At 38.7% G+C, this 24,471-nt stretch overlaps 1 protein-coding gene across 1 annotated transcript in view; it reads left to right on the plus strand.

The window, feature by feature from the left end:
* LOC144250611 (uncharacterized) overlaps nucleotides 1–24,471 on the plus strand; it is a 63,273-nt gene that overhangs the window by 29,889 nt on the left and 8,913 nt on the right. Inside the window, exons 5-6 of the mRNA XM_077793516.1 lie at nucleotides 12,151–12,325; nucleotides 13,006–13,122. Coding sequence (XP_077649642.1) covers nucleotides 12,151–12,325; nucleotides 13,006–13,122 — 292 coding nt within the window. The remainder of the gene's footprint in view (nucleotides 1–12,150; nucleotides 12,326–13,005; nucleotides 13,123–24,471) is intronic.

The following is a 24,471-nucleotide window of genomic DNA, read 5'->3' on the forward strand; positions in this document are numbered from 1 at the left end:
TTTTTCTAGTGATTTTTCATATTTTACAATTTCTGTATGTTTGCACTCACATGTTGAAGCTGAAAAAGTTGATCACAAAGAACTTCAAACGAGAGAAGCTTTTTATATCTGTTTTAAGAGATAGATGGCAAGGAATGCCAAAAACCAGTTAAGAGGGAAAAGTAACTCAGGTTTTACAGCACATAGTTTGAATCATACAAGTAATTATTAGACTGTAGACATTCTAAAAAGAGTTCACAGGTTTCAAACACTAAAATGATATTTTAGAAGGTAGAAATTGCACTGATTTGATCACTACACATGTTCAATTAAAATGCTGGGTCCTATATGTAGATACCAATTAAAAATTAAACAATAATTAACACTTCAAGTCAAGTAGCAAAAATAAACAAGGATGGCTGGAAATACAAACCATGTCTCAATAGTAACCTTAAATGTTAGTAGCTTAACACACCAATCAAAAGACATGGGCTAGTAGCCTGGATTTAAAAAATCCAACAATATTCTGCCTCCAGGAGACGCAGGGAAAGACAGATCAAAGGTGAAAGATTGGGAAAAAACATACCACTCACATGAACCTTGAAAGCAAGCAGAGATCTCCATACTTATATTAAATCAAGTAGACTTTAAGCCAAAGTTAATCAAAATAGATAAAGAAGAACATCTCATACTGCTCAAGGGAACCATACACCAACAAGACATAACAATCATAAATATATATGCCCCAAACAATGGGGCACCTATGTTCAAACAAACTCTTCTCAAGTTCAAGAGTCAAATTAACCACAACGTGATCTGGGGTGACTTTAACACACCTTTCTCACCACTGGATAGATCTTCCAAACAAAAGTTGAATAAAGAAACTATAGAGCTCAGTAACACAATTAAGAACTTAATTGACATATATTAGAATATATATCAGACCGGAGGAGGAAGCTCGGCACCATGCCAGGCCAGAGGAAGGAGGAAGGCTGGACCCACCCTGAGAGCTAGTCTGGAGGAAGCCCATCAACCCTTACAACCCAAAATCAAACTTTTAATCATTTAATATTAACAGTTTTCCCATTTTGTTTCCATGATCTTTTTTGCATTTTATTTTCACCTTTACTTTTTACTTTGCAGTGAACAATTCTTTTGTTAATACTTTCATTTAAATTATTTTCCTATATTTGTGATTTTAACACTGCTCGTTTCTACTGTATATAATTTAAATGATTTAATGTTGACCATGAAATTATTGAACTAATTCTTATGTTTCATTAGTTTATGGAAATTGCTTAGAAACATTGTAAAAATAATAGTATCATCTGCATATGCTATTTGATTTTTGATGAAAATCCTGTTTAATATTCTCAAACAATATTTAGAAGTCAGAAAAGCAAACATTTTTATCTTTTTGTAAAACTAAATCGTGAAACACTTCAGTTAACACCTTTAAATATGAAAACAGTTCATAGCTGCCCTTAAGTGGATTGTAAAAGAATTTTTCTCTGGTCATAAATGGCCATAAGTTTTACAGTAATTTTATAAGTGATTTGCCAAAAGGTATGCTCTATCAAAATGATTTTTGGAAACTTCCCATATGACAATGTCCCTCTTGGTCATGAAGTCCAATCATTCTTTTTGTTGTTGTTCTTAGTTTGCTAGGGGTTTTGAATATCTGGGTCAACATCTATAAAAATATGGTCTGCAATTTCCATTCTTATGCTGTGTTAGCTGTTATTTCTGGCCTTACAGAAAGAATTAGTCAATTTTCTTCTTCTACATTTAGATGTGATCATGAATTATGGTTACTGATCCTTATTACATTTTTCATAGAAATCACCCGTGAAGGCTCCTTTTTAAAAAATGTGATTACTGTTTGGTTTTTTGGTGGGTTAATTTTTAGCACTGGGTTTTTGCCAGGTTGGCCTCAAATTCCTTAGCCTAAATCCTCTTCTTGCTGTGGCCTCAAGGTAGTCAAGACTAGTGGCATGTGCTCCCATATCAGCATAACTGCAAGTATTTTTTGAGCAGCTGTAAAGTTAAATGCTGATTTGTAGGTCTATTTTACATTTCTTCACATCTGGGTCTAGTAATGTATTCTATTGATTTCTGAAGTAATTTTCAAAGTTGATGATTATCTAGCAATTTATCTGTATTTTGTTGTTTTCCAGGCTTGAGATTTTCTTGGCAATTAAGATGGAATGATGAGCAAGAACAATGTGTGGAAATGAGAACTTGTCATTTTGAGAATTGATCTAAGGATGACCTGTGCTGGATGGAGAGTGTGCACCCATAATCCTGTGAGACAAATGAAGCAGAAAAGCTAAATTATCATTTTATGTAGCCTAATACGTGATCTTGAGTAACTTTCATATGTATTTACATACTTGTTTAATTTTTAGGGCAGAATCTAAGTATTTTACCATATTTAAATTAGGTTATGAGGGGTTTATATTAAATTTTGGTGAGTTGTGTAAGTTTTTTATATTTTGCATGTTGATCTTTTATCAGACATGGGCCTAGAAACGGTTTTCTTTAACCCAGTCTACTTTTACATTTCATTGATTGATTCCATTGCTGTTGAGCAGCATTTTTAGATTTATATAGTCTCAGCTGTTTTTCCTTGCACAGTCTCTGCATATTCGATCTAAAACCATTGCCAACACCAATGGCAAAAAAAATTCTCATTTTCTTCTGGAATTTTGATGCTTTCAGGTTATATCACAATGAGATATAACCACACGCTTGTGGACTCAATCCTCAAAATGTTGGTAGATAGCGCATACTGCAGAGGATATGCAGAAAAGTAGACACTTGGACATCCTTGCCAGGAATATAAATTTGAATAGACATTAAAAAAAACTATAAGGGGGCTTTTCAAAAAATTAGAACTAGAGATGCCATATGACCCAGACATTGAGAATATACCTGTATTTTTAGGATTCTTCAGAAAAATAGAATACATAAAACATGTACATGTGTAGAAAGAAGGGAGCTTATTATATTTACTCACATAATCATGGGAGGAATAGTCACCAAATGTTTGCCTACAGGATGGCAACACTGGGAAACTGGTAACAGCTCAGTACAAGCAGCTGGAAGCTTCACAATATGAGGAAGCAAATGAAGCAGCTTTGGTCCAGGACAGAGGACTTAAATAATCCCGGTAGATGAAAAAACAAATAACTTGATCAACAAGTAGGCCAAGGACCTGAACAGATACTTCTCAGGATAGAATATACAATCAATAAATATATGAAAAAATGCTCATCATCTCTAGGAATCAGAGAAATGCAAATCAAAACTACTCTAAGATATCATCTCACTCCAGTCAGAATGGCAGCTATTATGAAGACAAACAACAATAAGTGTTGGTGAGGATGTGGGGAAAAGGTACACTCATACACTTCTGGTGGGACTGCAAATTGATATAGCCAATTTGGAAAGTAGTGTGGAGATTCTTTGGAAATATGGGATTTGAACCTCCATTTGACCCACCTATCCCTCTCCTCAGGCTAAGCACAAAGGCTTAAAAACATTATACTACAAGGACACAGCCACATCAATGTTTATGTCACCACAATTCACAATAGCTAAACTATGGAGCCAACATAGATGCCCTTCAGTGGTGAATAAATTAAAAAAAATGTGGCATATATACACAATGAATTTTACTCAGCAAAAAAAGAACAAAATCTTGGCATTTGCATGTAAATGGATGGAGTTGGAGAAGCTAATGATAAGTGGAGTTAGCCAATGCCCCCCCCCTAAAAACAAACAAACAAACAAAAACAAATACCGAATATTTCCAGGACATAAGGGGGCTGACTTATAGTTGAGTGTGCATGGGGAGCATAGGAGGAATATATGAATTCTAGATAGGGCAGAGGGGTGGAAGGAAAAGGGAGGGGACAGGTATTAGCAAGGATCTTGGAATGTGTAACACATCCAAAATATATGTATGTAGACTTGAATTCGGTGTCAACATACATTACATTAAAAAAAAGATACAAAAATTGTGGTATATATGTTTATTAAGAATTGTAATGCAAAAGAAAAAAAGAATCGCATTAACTTACATTAGGTAGAGCAAAGTAAAAGGAGGGGAAGGCAGGGGATGTGGGGAGAAGAAAGAGAATGAAACAGTCATTATTACTTTATATATGTATGTGACTGTATGACCCATGTGATTCTACAATATGTATACTAAGAAAAATGAGAAATTATATCCCATCTATGTATTATATATCAAAGTATATAAATGCATTATGCTGTCATGGATAACTAATTAAAACAAATAAATTTTTTTAAAAAGACCCTGGTAGAGCCAATGGTGCAAGTCCCCAAAGGGGACTTTAAGAAGCTTGGAGAATAAGCAAGTGACTGCTTCTCTTGCTTTTTTTCCAAATCAAACCTATTGAACACCAATATATTTGTTCATTACAGGTATTCCCCATGCTTTCTGCCTCAGCCTTCTGGAAGCACACTCACAGACACCTGCAGAGATCTTCCACACCAATTCTCTGGGTATCTCAATCCACTGAAATGGACATCTGACATTAACCACTTCAACAATTGAAGGAAATAAAATCCATCTTTAGGAATAGCTACCCTCCCAAGTTAACCACCATACTATCCACAAACTAAATTTCCAAAGAGTAACTCAGGAAGAGGAACCTATGGTATATTACAGATAATAGAGAAAGAGAGATTTATTATTGTGTTTACACACAAATGTATAAACATGCATATATAACCTTTTCAGTATTTTTACAATTATTTTGAGACAAGGTCTTTTAAGGTGCAGAGGGTGTCACCAAGATGCGAGGCTGGCTCCAAGATAGTGATTCTCCTCCCTCAGCCTCTTGAGTCCCAAGCATGACAAAAGAAATGTGCCTCCACACCTCACTTATTACTCAACTTTAAAATAAGGATGATGTATATGGCAGTGTTGCCAAAATTTGAAGGCCAGCCTTAGTAGATTGGTAACATTCTGTCTTAAAACTGAAAAAGAAAATGATGGTGGATCTCTGTCACTGGTAAGGCAACCCTGGGTCGAAACCCCAGAAACAAAAGAATATTCTCCAATAACACAGACAAGCTGGAGGAGTTTAGGATAAGTGACATGATCCAGATGCAGAAATACATTGTATACTCTATGTTCAGAGCCTGGAAGAAAATAGAATGGATGTGTAGGGAGAGCCGGGTTGTTATCAGGGAACATCATCAATAATATCGCATCATATACTGGAAATTCCAAAAGACAGGATTATGTTTTTAGTGCAGTATTTGATAATTATGAGAGATGATGGTTTTTATCATCACATAGCAATTGCAAATATTTATGGGATTCAGTGTGATGTTTATATATATGCAGATATATGTATTCATAATATCCAAACACCCTCTTCTGCCTTTGATGCCCCCCACACACTCCTCAGCCATACTAATCATTATTGTACTTGCACATGATATTATATTAGTTAACATATGAGATGTGACACTATTGTGTGTTTTTTCACTTAGCATGACATCATCCAATTTCATCTATTTTGCTGACCATTAGAGGAGTTTGTATTGATGGCTGAGTAATACACCATGGTGAATATATAACCTACTTTCTGGTGGATATGTTCAATTGCTTACCTACAACACTGGCTTTTCTATATATCTGTATTGTTAAACATACTGTTATTCAACTTGAAATTATGTAACAAAAGAAAGCAACAACTACAAAAGAATGAAGAAACTGGGAGTGGGGGCACAAACCTGCAATCCCAATGGCTTGGGAGGCTGAGGCAGGAAATTCACGAGTTCAAAGGCAGACTCAGCAAATTAATAGGGACCTATACAACTAAGTGAGACCCTGTTTCTAAAAAAAACAAACTAAACATGACTGGGGAAGTGGCTTTGTGGTTGAGTGATACTGGGACCTATCCCTAGTATACCCCCCCCCCCAAAAAAAAAGAGAATAAAAAAAACTAGAAAACTATGTCCTAACCTGATTTTATCAAATGAAAACAAGCCAAGGCATAACAAAAATCATATTCTTTAAGTTTGTTAATATAAAGTTAATATGCTATCTCTTTGAGTCTTTCACAAAGTGCAATATTTTGAGAGCATTCAGTAGGTTATATTACATGAAAAACTGCTCTTGTGCAAATAATGAAATAAAACCTTAGCCAGGTGTGGTGGTGCATGACTATAACCCCAGAGTCTCTGGAGGCTGATACAAAGCCAGCCTCAACAACTTAGGGAGGGACTAAGCAATTCAGTGAAACCCTATCTCTAACTAAATTACAAAAAAAAGATCAGGAATGTTGCTGAGAGGTTGAGTGCTGCTGAGCTCAATCTACAGCATTAAAAACAAAAACAAAGATAAAAAAGAAATAAGACATTAGGCTGCTGAACATTTATATTTTCAGTGTTGCAAATGTTTGGCCCAATACTCCCAAGTTCACTTCATCCATCAATTTATAATTGAAATCTCTAGTTATTTGTTTGTGAGAGAAAAGAGACAGAGATGTTCCTGAACTCTGCCATTCCTTTGCTAGTTTCTGCCATAAGCTAGGCAAAGATCTGCCCATTGTGATCCCCAGGGTACTATGGCTCAGTCCTTTAACTTCATGCACAGATGCACCTTGAGGAGTGGATGTTGACTTGACTGCTAAAGTGGGGAAGAGGTAAAAGGGAAGTAATGTGTGTGGGCGTGTGGGTGGGGTGTGATAATGATGACTTCTGACCAAGTCCTACCCATGATCATCTTTTTAAAATGTACCCAGTAAATGGTTTATTTTCTTATATATCTTCTGTGATCCTAATCCTACAGTTAAATGTGAGGGACCCTATTCTCCATATCCAGCTACCTTAGCACTTTATTTCTCAATCTGATGCCTCACAATTTGAAATACCTAGTCCCCCTTCCTCAGAGCCTTGACCTCATGTCTCTTGCTTATATTTGTAATATCAGGGAAATCCTCAAATACTAAGTTGCAGGTGAATCCACAGTTGATGTTCCTCTTCCAAGGATAAGGATAGACATTTTCTCTCATTGTGGCCTCTACATTCTACTCTCAAAATGAGGACGTTATTCACGTTTGCAAACCTAGATATTATCCTGAGCCAACCTGTAATATGAAAGTCAAGAATTTAATCCCTGGGGCTGGGGCTCAGGGTGAGAGCACCTACCGAACACATGTGAGGCACTGGGTTCAATCCTCAGCCCTCAAACAAAAATAAATATATAAAATAAAGGTACTCTGTCCACTACAACTAAAGAAAACAAAAAAGACTAATCCCTACCAGGGTTGTGATGTCACATGCATGTAACCCGAGCTGACATGGAAGTCGAGCCATGAGGGTCACAACTTTGAGTCTAGCCTCACTAACTTGGCAAGACCATATCTCAAAGAAAAATAATAATGGGATGATGATAGAGCTCACTGGTAGACCATACCTAAGTCTTGTCCTCAGGATCACAGGGGAAAGTTTTTAATTCCTATCTTTTTTCTATGAGTTAATGTCACCACAAAAAAGAAGGTGGCTTAGGGATAATGTTATATTCTCTAAAAACAAGCCATGTTAAATGTTCAAATGTTCACATTTCTTGAAAAATTCCCAAGTATTTTGCTTTTGATATTATGGTCATTAGAACTGTCTTTAATTTTACATTTGCTACTTACTTTCTTATGCACATAAACTACTGATGATATTAAATTTTATTACTGTTCTGAGCTCATCTGTTGCTTCTAATAGTAATTAGTGAAATCCTACATTAAAAATATCCACTTAAAATCCATTTCTACCTCATACCTCATATTGGAAAACCACAAAAGTTAGACAGCAAGAAACAGAAGTAAGTTGCAATACCCCTTTGACAAAGGCAAAGATACTGGTGAGAATCTCAGAAAAACTCTATTCCCTAAAAGTCAGAAACCAAGAGAAAAAGACCATAATCTCTGACAATCTCACATGATTTTATTCTTTTATTGCTGAATAAAATTCCATTGTGTATATATAATGCATATTTTTTATCCATTCATCCACTGATCGGCATCTAGGTTGGCTCCACAGGATATCTGGGTAAAATGGTGGTTTCATTCTCAGATTTCCAAGGAATCTTCATACTGCTTTCCATATTGGCTGCACCAATTTGTAGTCCCACCAGCAGTGTATGAGTGTACCATTTTCCCCACATACTCGCCAACACTTGTTGTTGTTTGTCTTCATAATAGCTGCCATAATAAAATTTTTATTGTAGTAAAATTCACAAAGACACACACACACACACACACACACACACTCGGGTTTTGCTTTGGTGTCTCTGGACAACATCTTGTGGAGTAGGAACCTACAAACACGATGTCATCCTACTGCCAGTTAAGAGTATGAATTGGTCCATGGGCAGGCCTCTGGAATCACCCACAGCATCTCCCATAAACCTGAGGATCAAAGGCTTGTGAGGCCTAGAGATGTCAGAGAAGACTCACTGTTTTCCTCCCCCCTTTTTGATAGTGATTTCTGGGCCAATAAACTTTTCTCTAGTTTGATTACATTTTTTGTATTATCTAAAATTCACTCTTGCAAGAACACAAGATCCAAGAAACACAACATAACATTTGTATCTCTTGGATCACAACCAGCAACAATGTCAGATTTTTTATTGCTTTACTTATTTACTCACTTCATTTGATCTATTTATTAATGCAGGTGGACACCAGCAACAGATCTAGGTCCTGTTGGAAGGTAACAGTCACATACCTACACACAGCATCCTAAGGGGAGACTGTTGAAACAGGAATTCTGACCCTTCATTGTTCAGGAAGACTCACCAGTGCCAGAACTTTGAATATTTTATTTTGAGGCATGGTCTTGCTAAGAGGCCAACTGTGGCCTCTGACTTGATATCCTCCTGAAGCAGCCTTCCATATCTCTGGCCTTAACGACATGTGCTACCAAACATTGTCCTTTGCTTATTAAAAAAAGTGCATGGCTGCTAGTTACCTCCCTCCAGTGATATATGTGATATCAGACCCCAAACAATAAAAAACCCCACACAATTACAAAGCTCAAGTCTGACTTTTGCTGTGTGAGGTTGTGTAATGGGAAGGGATTTCAGGGAGTGAGAGGGACATCAGCTCAGAAAAAGTAGGTTCCTTGGTTTTCAAAGCAGAAAACAACTTCATCATTGTCAGGTGCATGAACAGACCTATTTAGAAAACAGATGCACATTCAGGAAAGAACGTGAGCGGCCAGGGATTCAGTCAGGTCGGTAGTGTGCTTGCCCTGCATGCACAAGGTCCTAGGTTCAATCCGCAGCACCACAAGAAGAAAGAAAGGAAAAATGTGAGAAAGCTCTGAAGGGAGAGACAGCAAATACGTGGTCTGAGGTGTTGCTATTTGGAGAGGGACATTTAAATGGGGCTGGACTAGAGATGGGGCCAGAGCAGAGTTCTTTAATTTCTCACCCATTTTTCTAAGCTTGCTCATATCATGCTAGTATATGGGGGTCCAGGAAGCTGGTCTAGGAGAAATGCTGCATTGCAGGGAGTTGCTTTTCTTTTTTATTTTAAATCTGATCTTTATTTTTTAGAATAGTTTTTATTTGGACAGGATACCTTTATTTTATATATTTCTTTTTTATGTGGTGCCAAGGATCAAACTCAGTGCCTCACAGGTGCTAGGCAGGTGCTCTGTCACTGCGCCACCACCCCAGTCCCTTGTTTTTAATTTCAAGTTTTGTGGGCATTCCTGCATTCTGGTTATTTATGAACCTTCTCCTTTGAGGTTCAGTGAAACTTTCTTGTTGGTATCGCAACATTTCTGTCCCAACCAGAATTGCTCCACAGTTCTTTATGGACCTCAAGTGTTGCTAGAGGAACGATTAAATGATCATTTAGTTATCAAAGCAAATAGGGCAGTGTTTTCAGGATGAAAGTCTTAAGAGAATGCTCATTATTCAATTTCTATTTTTACTTATGTATTTAACCATGGACTCATATGGATTTGCAGTGATCCACAAACCAGCAGATTTCAGAAACTTTTCATGTTGAGAACTCTTTTCAAATGGTTTCATTCGGATTGAGGCACATTTGACTGAGGGTAAACATTAAGATGCTTTTAAAGTGCTTATGAATTTTCCTGGCTAGAATATTGCAGAGGGTTTTGCCAGTGTTCTCACCACTTTGTTTATGTCATTGGTGTTGAAAAATCTCCCAGATGCAAGGAATGCACCCCAGAGGCAAGCTCCTGCAACTGGCCACCCACAGACCCCCACACCCACTGATCCAATCCTCCGTCCCCCATTAATTGGGTGTCAGGTGCTGTTGGATTGTTAATTATTGGGTAAACCCCAGGGTTTTGTCCCCAAGGAGCCCAAGGTCTAGCTTGTTGGTATTGGAATCACTGGGTTGGTTCTTCACTTTTCCTTGCCTCTCAAGACAAATCTGAGCTCCATCCAGGGAATTATATCTAGTAGCCCTGGTAGCTTAGAAAAATCTCTCATTTGGGATAAGAAAACTAACAGGAAGAATAATTTCCCTCATGGGGGAAGGAGAGTTTCTGGCCCAACGGTGTCCCCAGGTCTTTCCCTCTTCTCACCCACATAATCTTCTCCTCATCCTGGGAAAGACAACTGTGTACTGCTCATCCCTGGAATCCTGGGCATGTGCCTTGACCTTCTCAGTCTTTCTTCAAGAGAAATGTTCCCAATTCACGAATGCAGCAAAACTGGTTCCCCAAAGACCCAGGCTGCTGTTACTAAGAATCAAAAGTAAAATATACTGCAAATGGGGGCTTGGACTGGGGCTCAGCCATAGAGTGCTCACCTAGCATGTGCAAGGTACTGGGTTTCATCCTCAGCACCACAGAAAAATACATGGATAGATTAAAGGTATTGGGTCCAACTCCAACTAGAAAATATATTTTTAAAAATAAATATTGAAAAGGCAATGTATCTAGCAATTAGGGAAATGCAAATTAAAACTGCACTGAGATTCCCTTTCACTCAAGTCAAAATGGCATTTATCCAGAATACAGTAACAATCATGCTCACCCACATGAATGGGGTCCTAAGGGGAATAAGGTACATTTTATGTTTGGATAATTTTACCACAATGGACTCTATGGTCATGTATAACTAAGAAGGACCAACAAAATAGAAAAAAACATAAAACATACTAAACAGGTCCATAGGACCAAATTGATAGCATCACAATCGGATGAGGAAATGTCTTTAGGTACATTACACAATTTTCTAAATAGCTCCCCCATTGGATGCTGCCAAAGGTGTTGGTGTCTGAAGGGAAGGTGGAGGTTCAGGGTGATGCATGGAGAACAAAGGAACCCCCCTGGCTTTCATCTGCAGGAGCTGGGGTCCCAGGGGGCAGGTAACCTCCAGGCCTCCATGATTAATTAAGGCAGAGAGGAGCAGGGTGCATTCGACTCTATGGAGTTATTTACCAAACTAGGAAAACCTGGAATTGGCTTTCCTGGACTCCCAATCAAACCCAAATTGTTTTTCATTAAGAGACAGACCCTGGAGCCCCCCTTAACGAGAAGTCTTCACTGTAATATGTGACTTTTTGCATCCCTGAATTGGGGGGACAAGACCAGAGCTCTCTTTGGAAACACATCAGCTTTGTTTGCATCATGACAAGCAGGTAAGGTCTGTCTTTTTTTCTATTTCTTTTTTCTTGTCAAGTGCAGAGTATTCAGCTGATACTAAGGATGCACACCTGGGCAGGGGGTCTCTGGTTATAGGAGGTGGCAGGATCCCATTGCCTGAGATCCAGGGGACTGGCAGGAACTAAGGAGATCACCCAGGGTGGCCTTGATCTGTGCAAGGCTGTTATCCTGTGGCCACCACAGGTATTTCTCTCAAAAAGAAAAAAAAAAAGTGGCATATGCCTGTCATTCCAGTGGCTGGAGAGGCTGAGGCAGGAGGATGGGGAATTCAAAGCCAGCCTCAACAAAAGCAAGGGGCTAAGCAAGTCAGTGAGACCCTGTCTCTAAATAAAATTCAAACTAGGGCTGGGGAAGGGGCTCAGAGTTCGAGTCCTCTGAATTCAACCCCCAGTTCGCCAGAGAGTGAGGGAGCCCAGGTGCATCTGGGGTTTACCGGGTCTCCGGGTCTCTTCTGTGCTGATCTCCTTACTCTGCCTCCAGCCTCAACGTGGGCTGGAGATGCAGATTCAACTCAGCTGGAGGAACATCAGCTCTAATGCTGCCAACCTGGTTGGAGCCTGCCAGGCCCAGTCAAGAGCCTCCACCACTGGGCAGTTCCCAAGGGAGGAAAGGCCAATTCTGATTGGAGAATTTTGCACAGAGGAACAGAGGACAAGTCAGCACCGGAAGACACATTGGGTGCTCTTATTATAGGAGGAGGCCCAGGTGATGAAACTGTCATGAAATGACTTCAATTTCCTAACATCAAACCCAACAGAACTTAGAATTCTGGTCACCCTAACCCTGACTCAATGCCGAGACCTCAAAAGGAAAAAAAAAAAGAGAAAAGTTGCACCCAAACCCTGCCATTCTTGTTTCCTCTGCCTGGAGCAAATATCACCCCCCTGTCACTCAAAAAGAAGGCTCGCTGGGCTCAGGCTGTGGAGAGCAGAGACTGACTGATTCCCTGTCCAATCAGAAGCCCCCGTGCTGAGCGCTGTCCAATCCTGAGCGTAGCCAGCAGCAGGGGGCGGGCCTCCGCTCTGGGAATGGTATTTATTTCTCTGCAGTAGGCGGTTCTTCTCAGATTCCTGCAGTTGGACTGCAGGCTTCGCTCCTGCCCAGGATCCCGGGTGGCCCTGCCATCCAGGGGCTAACGCTCACCAGTCCAGGCTTGGCTGCTGGGCACCAGAAAATGGTGAGTGTGCAGTGGCACCTGGTGCCTGGACAGGGAGGCTCAGGAGGGAGGTCGGGTAGGGAGGCCGTCTGTTAGGACCGGCTGTGACTGGAACCCCATTTGGCTGACCCTGACTTCGGGAGCTCTCTGAGACCACAGGCCTGAACCCTTGTGGACAGCGTCCATCAGTCCCCCTGGTCAGCCTGGTGTGGAGCGTGACAGTGGCGAAGACCCCTCGCAGGCTCCCCATCCCCTGGGCAGCCTCAGCCCCTGCTCAAGTCCTATCTGTCTGGCAGGTGAGCGAGGCTGCCAGGCCTCTTCCTGGCTGTGGTGATTGACAGGTTGGACCACTGGAAGTCTCCAATCTCTGAGCCTGGCGGTGGCGCACACCTGTCATCCCAGCGGCTGGGGGTGGGGGCTGATGCAGGAGGACTGTGAGGTCAAGGCCAGCCTCCGCAAGAGGGTGAGGCACTTAGAGACTCAGGGAGACCCTGCCTGGAAATCAAATGCAAAATAGGGCTGGGGATGGGGCTCAGTGGTGGAGTGCCCCTGAGTTCAATGCCCAGCACCCCCCCCCCCAAAAAAAATCAAATTTCCAAACACCATTTTTCTGCAGGAGGGAAGCTGTGGTGAACAGGGACCTTGCCTATTCCTAAGCTAGTTTTGTGGAGTTTATTTATTATTTATTTAATTATTTTTTTGGGTGGTGGTTGTGTTTTGGTAGTTAACAGAAGGGTGCTTTACCACTGAGCTCTCTCCCTTGTAGTTTTTAGTTTTTATTCTGCCCTCTGGTCTAGCTAAGTTGCTGAGATTGGCCTGGTTAGGGTTGGATTGATAATGACTTTTCCGTTGCAATTAAGTGTATGATTTTTACATCCAAGTGGGTTCGTGGGTGGACTCTGTAGACTTCGTGATTCCTTGATGACAATTGTAACAGAACAGCTTCACAATGCACGTGTTAGGTAATAACTTCTTCTTCTTATTTTTTTCTCTTATAATTGTTTGCTCTTATACTTCAAAAGTTTCTTGGTTAAGTTTATATATATTTAACTTTGTGGATGAAATTTAGGATTGGATGCTTCCATTAAGAGTAAAGCATGCTGGATTGTTTATTAGTGCATCAGAGTTATACATAATACCACCTGCATATGGCTGGGAGGAGTCTCCTTATCCAGGAGCCACTTCAGAAGTTTCCTGTCCTGACTCCTGTGGATACCTGAACATCAGTGGACATGCAGCCATTTATTAACACACTGGTTAAGTTCTTTGGAAATGCATCCAGAGTGGTTGTTAGCTTTTAAAGAACTCCATTCTAGTTTTTTAAAATGGCTGCACTAAACTGATATTCTAGCCCCTTGTGAGCAGGTCTTTTTCTCCATACCCATGTCGTTGGAGGACTAGTTCCTTCGCCTATTTGATAGGAGCCTTTCCCACAGCTGGAGTCAGGCTGCAGAAGCTCTCCTACTTGGCTGGTGACTGAATTCCTGATGCAATTTGTTAGAACCCAGGCTGCCTGTGCTCACTGCAGGAAGGTGGTGTGAGCCTATTCTAGAAAGAAACAGGGTTTTGACCCCTTTTGTTTTACTCCTGGTGTGGATTGTAGCACAGGGAAATACTCAGACATCAATGTGATGCTCCTCCTTTGTGATCCAGGGAGATATGCACATGCACAGTTGCCATTGCTCCCAAAGCTTGGTAGGTCAGGATGGAGTCCATGAGATGGGGAAAATGTTGGGACCCTGAGTGCCTGGACATACTCCTTCCAGAAAGAACTGGTTAGACCTGGAGTTATTTCTGAGGTCGGGGGGAGAGGGCTCAGGCAGGGCTGCTCGGTGGACTGCATTTGTCCTGTCTACTCTTAGGGACTGGCTAGATAGAAGCTCAACTGTTAGCAACCACAGTTTGCAGATCATGCTGCAAATCCCTTCTAGGGATAAACTGGGAACCTTGACCTCACTCCCCTTCTGCCCTGGTCCCATGGATAAAGCTCATGACCCACCACAGCCATAGAAAAGCACTCCTTTTTCTCTCATCCTGATATTTGTGTATAGCTAGCTCTTTCTTCTATGAGCACCAGACAAATTACTTTTCCAGCTACAAGTCATTTAGTGTTCAATGTGCTCCATTTGTGACCCCAATTCAGTCTGCCTCTACTCTGGGTGCCACTGGATTGGGGTATTCTGTCCCAATTATGTGGCACATTCCTCAAGGCAGGACTAATGCCCACGTGTCCCCCAACTTTGCCTGCCATTTGGATGGTAGATATTTTCTGAGTGGTCCAATGCATAGGTCTCTCAGTCCATGTATAACTAACTTTAAGAGGGACTCAAAACAGAAGTAGGTGTTTATTTGGTATATCCATGTGTGAAGAGAATCCAGGAGCCTCCTATTCTCGTATAATTTTGAAACCTAATCCTACTCAATATGTGCTTCTTTGGGATGCTGGAGTGTAATCCAGTACCACGCACGTTCTGCACCCAAGCTCTACTAGTGTCCTTGGCCTCCAGTTTCCACACCACCCTTCATGTTGGGTTGCCTTGTTCATTCACATCAAATCCTCTGCTGGAGATGGTGGCATTTAGCTAGGCCTTTTCATTGCACTTCATAATAAAAATGACATTTACATACATATGGAGTCATCTATGAAATTTCTGCATTGTGATTTTTTTTTGGTCCTCAAATTACTGCAATATGATAATTTTATAACATGCATTAGTGCCTGGTAATGATAGCTCCTGCTTTTGCTCTTAGAGTTCAGAATTCTTGGCTAATTTCATATCAATTCAACCTTCCAGGAGATTTTTCAAACTGTTTGCTTTGGTCCCTTCTTCAATGAAAAGGAAACCATGGTGAAATTTTGATGGGGTGTTGTCATAGATGAACCTGAGGGAAGCTGTCCTCTTTATAATGAGGAGTCCTATCATCTATACCCAGGGTGTGTAATTCAGTCTTTTATTTGCAAATCTGAGTTTGTATTATTTTTCAAATTCTGCAGATGTACTATTTAAGTATGCTTATATGTGAAATGTGACATTTATGTGACAGCTATATAAAACTGACAAGGTGTTTCATAGTATTTGTCAAACTGTATGCAATATGGCAAACAAAATGTGGCTGATTGCCAGAAATGGTTATTTTCCATAGTTTATTATTTATCTATTACCAAATGGACATTCTCTGTCACCAGGCCCTGGGTCTCGACTCTGGAGGAGTGTGCTGTGTCCCCATATGAACAGGTGCTCTGGGGTCCACATCTGTTTCTGTGGACCTTCATGATAACCCCACATGTTCTTCAACACTGTCTCAATTTGTGTTCATCGTGACTTTATGGTGCAGTCCCTCCTTTCTTAAGACGTTGATTACTTTGTGATGAAGGGACATTTAGATACCTGCTATTTGAAGGGGCTGTTCACAGCTCTTGCCTGTGTTTCTCTCACAGTCTCTGTTCTCCTTTCTTAGAAGAATGGTTAAAGGTGAGGCAATTGGTTTCTTTCATCTGTCACTTCTCCTTGTTCTCTTTAATGGAGTCATTTGAGGAATAGAATTTTTGTTTTCATATATACAATTTAGAAATTTAAAAATATTTATTCTCTAACTTTGAAACGGACCTTTTTTTCATTCTTTTTTTCCTTTTGTGAAATTGGGGATTGGAACCAGGGTGCCCTATTACTGAACACTATCCTCAGTCCTTTTAAAAATTTTCATTTAAAAATTTTAATTTTTTCTCAATTTTTTAAAATTACTACTGCCTATTTATTTTTAAATTTAGGCAGGGTTTCACTCGGTTGCTAGGGTAAGCTTCACAATTGTGATCCCCCTGCCTCAGCCTCCAGACCACTGGATATATCAGGTATATAGCACCAAATGCATCCTATCTCAGTTAGTTAGTTTGTTTGTTTGTTTTCTTTTTTTCTAGATGTTTTTTAGATCATGATTTTTTATGGTTTTTATTATTTTTTAAATACATGACAACAGTGGAATACATTATAATCCTTATTTCACATAGAGCACAATTTTTCATATTTCTGTATATAATGTATGTTCACATTAATTTATGCCATTTTACATGTACTTTTTTGCATTACAACTCTTAATACACATATATATCACAATTTTTCATCTCTCTTTGTATATAAGTTATGTTGACACCCAATTCAAGTCTTCATACTTGAACTTTGTATAAAGATGTCCATCACATTCCATCATCCTTGATAATCCCCTGTGCCCTCCCTTTCCCCTCTGCCCTATTTAGAATTCATCTATTCCTCCCATGCTCCCCCTCCCTAACCCACTATGAGTCAGCCTCCTTATATCAGAGAAAACATTCGGCATTTTTTTTTGGGGGGGAGGATTGGCTGACTTCACTTAGCATTATCTTCTCCAACTCCATCCATTTACGTGCAAGTGCCATGATTTTGTTTTTTTTTTAATGATGAGTAATATTCCATTGTGTATATAAGCCACATTTTTTTATCCAGTATAGTGCTTTTGGTAGTATGGTCATTTTAATAATATTAATTCTGCCTATTCAAGATCAAGTTAAATCTTTCCATCTTCTAAGGTCTTTGATTACTCTTTAGTATTTCATAGTTTTCATTGTATAGATCCTTTAACTCTTGTTGATTCCCAAGTATCCTTTTTAATTGAGGATATTGTGAATGGGGTAGTTTTTCTCATTTCTCTCTCAGAGGATTTGTCACTGATATACAGAAATGCGTTTGATTTATGGGTGTTGATTTCATTTTATTTTATTTTTTTTTCATGCAAAAGCAAAGGGTTTATTGGAGGAAACCAGCATGCTGGGGCTCAGAGTTCTCCTGAGAGAAACTGGAGCCCCGAGTACAGCTTAAGCAGAGTTTTTATACAGTGTTTAAACAGGGAAGTTCATATGTCAGTTAGGGTGAGAGAGTGGGATTGTTACAAAATAACCATTACAGAATAATCATGAGTTTGTCAGGGGGTGTTGGGTCAGGGTACATTTTGACATAAGTAACTGTTTTTAATATAAGTTTCGGGTTCCAGGAAGACAGAACTTAAACTTACAGAAAAGCAAAACTTAACAGGAGAGAAAAACTTAAATTTAACCTTTACAATATGTGTAATAAGAATTGTAATGCATTCCACTGTCGTGTATTTAAAAAAATCAAGAAAGGAAAAGAGCTGTTTTTTTTATTGATTGTTCAAAACATTACAGAGCTCATGATATATCATCTTTCATACATTTGACTCAATTGGGTTTTGAACTCCCTTTTTTACCCCAAATACAGATTGCAGAATCACATCTGTTACATACTCACATTTTTACATGATGGCATATTAGTGACTGTTGTATTCTGCTACCTTTCCTATCCCCTACTATCCCCACTCCCCTCCCCTCCCCTCCCATCTTCCCTCTCTACCTCCTCTGCTGTTGTTCAATTCTCCTCATTTTGATATGTTGTATCTGAGTCCTCATTCACCTCTAAGAATTTATAAATCTCCTCTTTGATGTTTTCTGAAACCCATTGTTCATTCACTAGAATATTATTCAATTTTCCTCATTTCTCTCTCCGTGGATTTGTCACTGATATACAGAAATGCCTTTGATTTACAGGTGTTGATTTTATATCCTGCTACTTTGCTGAATTCTAGTTCTAGAAGTTTTCTGGTGTTGCTTTTTGAGTCTTCTAGGTACACAATCATATCATCAGCATTGTTTTAAGAACTATATTGAATAGAAGTGTGAGAGAGGGCATCCCTGTCTTGTTTCCAATTATAGAGGAAATGCCTTCAGTTTTTCTCCATTTAGAATGATGTTGGCCTGAGACTTGGCATAGAGAGCCTTAAAATGTTGAGGGAAGTTCCTGTTATCCCTAATTTTTCCTAGTGTTTTGAACATGAAGGGGTGCTGTATTTTGTCAAATGCTTTTTCTGCATTTGTTGAGAATATCATAAGGTTCTTATCTTTAAATCTAATGATGTGATGAATTACATTTATTGATATCTGTATGTTGAACCAACCTTGCATTCCTGGGATGAATCCCACTTCATCATGATGAACCATCTTTTTGATATGTTTTTGAATTTGATTTGCCAGAATTTTACTCAGAATTTTTGCTTCTGCTTTTTAGAGGTATTGGTTTGAAGTACACTTTCTTTTCTGTGTTTGTCTGATTTTAGCATCAAGGAGATATTGGCTTTTTGAGTGAGTTTGGAAGTGTTCCCTCCTTTTCTATTTCATGGAATAATTTGAGGAGTATTGGTGTTAGTTCATCTTTGAAGGTCTTGTATCCATTGAGTCCTGGGATTTATTTATTTATTTTTGGTTGGTAGGCTTTTGATGGTGTCTTCTATTTCATTGCTTGAAAATGATCTGTTTAACTTACTCAGTTTGTGTAAGTCACATGATTCTAGACATTTGTTGATGACTTAAATATTTTCTGTTTTATTGCAGTACAAATTTTCAAAATAATTTCTAATTCTGTATTTCTCTAGTGTTCATGGTGATATTTCGTTTTTCATCATGGATTTTAGTAATTGGAGTATTTCTCTCCTTCTCTACAGTAGCATGGATAAGGTTTTATCAAATGTATTTGTTTTTCAAAGAGCCAACGTTTCATTTTGAAAATTTTTTTAAAAAAATTAAAAATATATGGCAGCAGAATATATTACAATTGTTATTACACATACAGCACAATTTTCTGTATGTCTGTTTATAAAGTAGGTTGACATCAATTCGTGTGTTCATACGTGTACTTTGGATAATGATGTCTATTGTATTAAACCATCCTTGCTAATCCCTTTCCCCTCCCTATTCCTCCCACCACACTGGCCTAAATAGAATTCATCTATTCCTCCCATGCTCCCCCTCCCTACCCCACTATGAGTCAGCCTCCTTATATCAGAGAGAACATTCGGCATTTGTTATTTCGGGTTTGGCTAACTTCACTTAGCATTATCTTCTCCAATGCCATCCATTTACCTGCAAATGCCATGATTTTATTTTCTTTTATTGGTGAGTAATATTCCATTGTGTACAAATGCCACGTTTTCTTTATCCAGTCATCCACTGAAGGCCATCTATGTTGGATCCACAGTTTAACTCTTGTGAATTGTGCTGCTAAAATCATTGTGACTGTGTCCCTGTAGTATGCTGTTTTTAAGTCCTTTAGGTATAGACCAGGGAGTGGGATAGCTGGGTCAAATGGTGGTTCCATTCCTAGTCACTTTGTCAATTTTTAATTGCTTATTTTCTTCCAATTTCATTGATCTCAGCTCTGATTTTAATTATTTTCTGTCCTTTACTGCTTTTGGTGTTGAGTAATTGTTTTTCCTAGGTCTTTGAGATGTAATTTTAGGTCAATTATTTGACTTTTTCTTTTTTTAAGGAATGAACTCCATGCAATGAACTTTTCTCTTAGTAATGCCTTCATAGTGTCCCAGAGATTTTGATATGTTGTATCTGAGTCCTCATTCACCTCTAAGAATTTTTAAATCTCCTCTTTGATGTTTTCTGAAACCCATTGTTCATTCACTAGAATATTATTTAGTCTCCAGGTATAGGAGTAGCTTCTATTTTTATCATTGATTTCTAATTTCCTTCCATTATGATCTGACAGAATGCAGGGTAGTATCCTTAATTTTCTGTATTGCTTAGATTTCCTTTTTGGCATGACATATGGTCTATTTTAGAGAAGGATGCATTTGCTGCTGAGAAGAAAGTGTCTTTGCCTGTTGAAGGATGAAATAGTCTATGTATGTCAGTTAAATCTACGTAATTGATTGTATTATGAGTTCTATAGTTTCTGTCTGGATATTGTTTGGAATATGTATCCAGTGGTAAAAGAGGAGTCACCCAGAATTATTGTCTTGTGGTCTACTTGGCCCTTAAACTTGAGAAGAGTCTGTTTGAACATAGATGCTCCATTGTTTTGGGGGTGTGTATATTTATAATTGTTCTGTCTTGTTGGTGTATGGTTCCTTTAAGCAGTATGTAGTGTCCTTCTTTATCCCTTTTGATTAACTTTCACTTGAAGTCCACATTATTTGATATAAGAATAGAAACACCTGCTTGCCTCCACATTCCATGTGAGTGGAAGTATGTGTTTTAATATTTATTTTTTTGTATATGGACACAATACCTTTATTATTTAGTTTTATGTGGTGCTGAGGATCCCATACAGGGTCTCACATGTGCTATGCGAGTGCTCTACCACTGAGCCCAGCCCCAGCCTGAGTGATGTATTTTCTTCCAACCTGTCACCTTCAGTCTGTGGGTGTCTTTTTCTATGATATGAGTCTCTTGGAGGCAGCATATTGTTGGTCTTTTTTAAATCCAATCTGCCTGTCTTTTGATAGCTGAGTTGGAACTAAACTTTCAGGCTTATTATTGAGACAAGATTTGAAATCCCAGTTATTTTTGTTTATTTTTTGGTATTTAACAAAGTCAGGTTCTCTTTGATAGATTTTGCCTTTACAGTGATACTACCCTTTTCTGATTTTTTATTGTTGTTCATTACCTCCTCATGGAATATTTTGCCAAGGGTGTTCTGTAGTGCAGGTTTCTGGTTGTAAATTCTTTTAATTTTGTGTATAATGGAAGGTTTATATTTTGTCATAAAATAACATCTGAATCGAAATCTAATTGCTAATCAAAATTTAATTTTGCTGGGTATGATTCTTGGTTGGCATCCATTTCTTTCAGAGCTTGGTTTATATTGTTGCAGGATCTTGTAGATTTCAGGGTCTCAGTTCAGAAATCAGAGATCCTGATTGTTTTCCCCCATATGTAATTTGATTCCTTTCTCTTGTGGCTTTTGAAATGTTCTGCTTCTCCTGTATGCTAGGTGTTTTCATTATGATGTGCATTGGTGTAGATCTGTAGTGATCTTGTTCATTTGGTGTCCTATATGATCCTTGTATTTGATTTCCCAATTCACTCTACGTGTTTGAAAATTTTTCTGGTATTATTTCATTGAATAGATTGTCCATTTCTGTAGTTTAGACCTCTATGCCTTCATCTATCCCAATAGTTGTTAAATTTGGTCTTTTCATATTATCTCACAATTCTTGAATCTTCTGCTCATGGTTTCTTACCAGCTTCATGGGGTCAACTTTATTTTCTCAAGATTATATATTTTGCCTTCAATGTCAGAGGTTCTGTCTTCCAAGTGATCTATTCTGTTGGAGATGCTTCCTATTGAGTTCTTAATTTGGTTTACTGTTTCCTTCATTTCAAGGATCTCTGTTTTGTGGTGTTTTTTATTCATAATCTCTATCTCCTTATTGAAGGAATCTGTCGCGACCCCTTGCCCGCAAGGAAGACGCAACTCAGGAATCTTCTTTCAGCAGTTTATTCAGGTCCTTGATACTTTTTCTTCTTTCAGCTGTTTATTCAGGCCTTTGTATTGACATGTCTTTTAGCTTCTACTGCTACTCCTACTACTACTTCTACTGCTACTCCTACTGCCACTACTACTACTGCTACTACTACTGCCACTACTACTACTCCCGTGTGCCCCAGCCTTAATAAAGCAGATAAAGCCCCAATGTACAACTGCCACGTGGACTTTTCTCATAGGGTGCCAAGTCACAGCGTGCCAACTCATTCTGATAAGGAGTTGTTTGTCACAGACTACAGGGGAAACCAGCGCCATCTTGTAATGGCGGTCACAGTTCACAGAAACGGCTCACCACAGGAATCTTTTTCTTTCTGTATTTGCTTATGTAGCTCTTTATCAAAATGATCCTTTGCTGCCTGTATTTTCTGTCATAGGATCCTTTAATTCACAGAAAATTATGTACCTTCTCCTATTTATCCTGCTATTCTGACCATGAATTCTAATAATATAGCATCTTTGTTTGGGGCACATTCTTTCTTGGTTTCTCATGTTGTTCATGCATATTCCCTTCCAGCTCTGTGTTTTTAATATATATAGCCATGTAGGCTTATAGTGTCCACAATGTGTTTCAATACCTTTCTTTTTTAAAAATTTATTTTTTTAAATACACGACAACAGTTGAATGCATTACAATTCTTATTACACACATAGAGCTCAATTTTTTGTATCTCTGTACAGAAAGTATATTCATGCTAATTTATGCCATTATATATGTACTCATATCTTTCTGCAATACAACTCTTAATACCCATATATATCACAATTTTTCATATCTCTGGTTCTATATAAGGTATGTTGGCACCAATTTGGGTCTTCATACATGTACTTTGGATAACAGTGTCATCACATTCCACAATCACTGCTAATCCCCTGCCTCTTCCCCTTCCCTCCAACCCCTCTGCCCTATGTAGAATTCATCTATTCCTCCTCTGCTCCCCCTCCCTATCCCACTATAGTCCGCCTCCTTATATCAGAGAAACCATTCAACATTTATTTTTGGGTTTGCCTAACTTCACTCTCCAATACCATCAATTTACTTGCAATTGCCATGATTTTATTATTGCTGAGTAAAATTGCATTGTGTATATATGCCCCATATTTTTATCCATTCATCCACTGAAGGGCATCTGGGTTGGCTCCACAGTTTGCTATTCTGCATTGTGCTGCTATAAACATTGACATGGCTATGACCCTATAGTATGCTGTTTTCAAGTCCTTTGTGAATAGTGCGAGAAGAGGAATAGCTGGGTGAAATAGTTTTTTTCATTCCCAGATTTCGCAGGAATCTCTATACAGTTTTCCATGTTGTTTGCACCAATTTGCAGTCCCACCAGCAGTGTATGAGTGTGCCTTTTTCCCCCACAACCTTGCCAACACTTGTTGTTTGTCTTTATGATAGCTGCCATTCTGACTGGAGTGAGATGATATCTGAGAGTGGTTTTGATTTGCATTTCTCTACTTGCAAGAGATGATGAACATTTTTTTTAAATATTTGTTGATTGATTCTACATCCTTTTCTGAGAAGTGTCTGTTCAGGTCCTTGGCCAATTTGTTGGTTGGATTATTGGGATTTTTGGTGCTTAGCATTTTGAGTTCTTTATATACTAGATATTAGTTCTCTATCTGGTGTGTGAGGGGTAAAAATCTACTCCCAGGATGTAGGCTCTCTGTTCACCTCACATTTTTTTCTGAGAAGAAACTTTTTAATTTGAATCCATCCCATTTGTTGATTGTTGGTTTTAATTCTTGTGCTATAGGTATCTTATTAAGGATATTGGAGTGGCCTAGCTCCATGTAATGAAGATTATGGCCTACTTTTTCATCTATTAGATGCAGAATCTCTGGTTTAAATTGTAGATCCTTGATCCCCTTGAGTTGAGTTTTGTGCATGGTGAGAGATAGGGTTTTAATTTCATTTGTTTTGAAAATGCATGTCCAGTTTTCGCAGCACCATTTGTTGAAGAGGCTATCTTTTCTCCAATGCATGTTCTTGGCACCTTTGTCTAATATAAGATAATTGTAATTTTGTGAGTTAGTCTATGTGTCCTCTATTCTGTACCATTGGTCTACTGGCCTGTTTTAGTGCCAATACCATGCTGTTTTTGTTACTATTGCTCTGTAGTATAGTTTAAGGTCTGATATAGTGATACCACCTGCTTTGCTCTTCCTGCTTATAATTGCTTTAGCTATTCTGGGCTTCTTATTTTTCCAGATGAATTTCATGATTGCTTTTTCTATTTCTATGAGAAATGTCATTGGGATTTT

This window comes from Urocitellus parryii, chromosome 16, assembly GCF_045843805.1.
Source record: "Urocitellus parryii isolate mUroPar1 chromosome 16, mUroPar1.hap1, whole genome shotgun sequence".
NCBI lineage: Eukaryota > Metazoa > Chordata > Mammalia > Rodentia > Sciuridae > Urocitellus > Urocitellus parryii.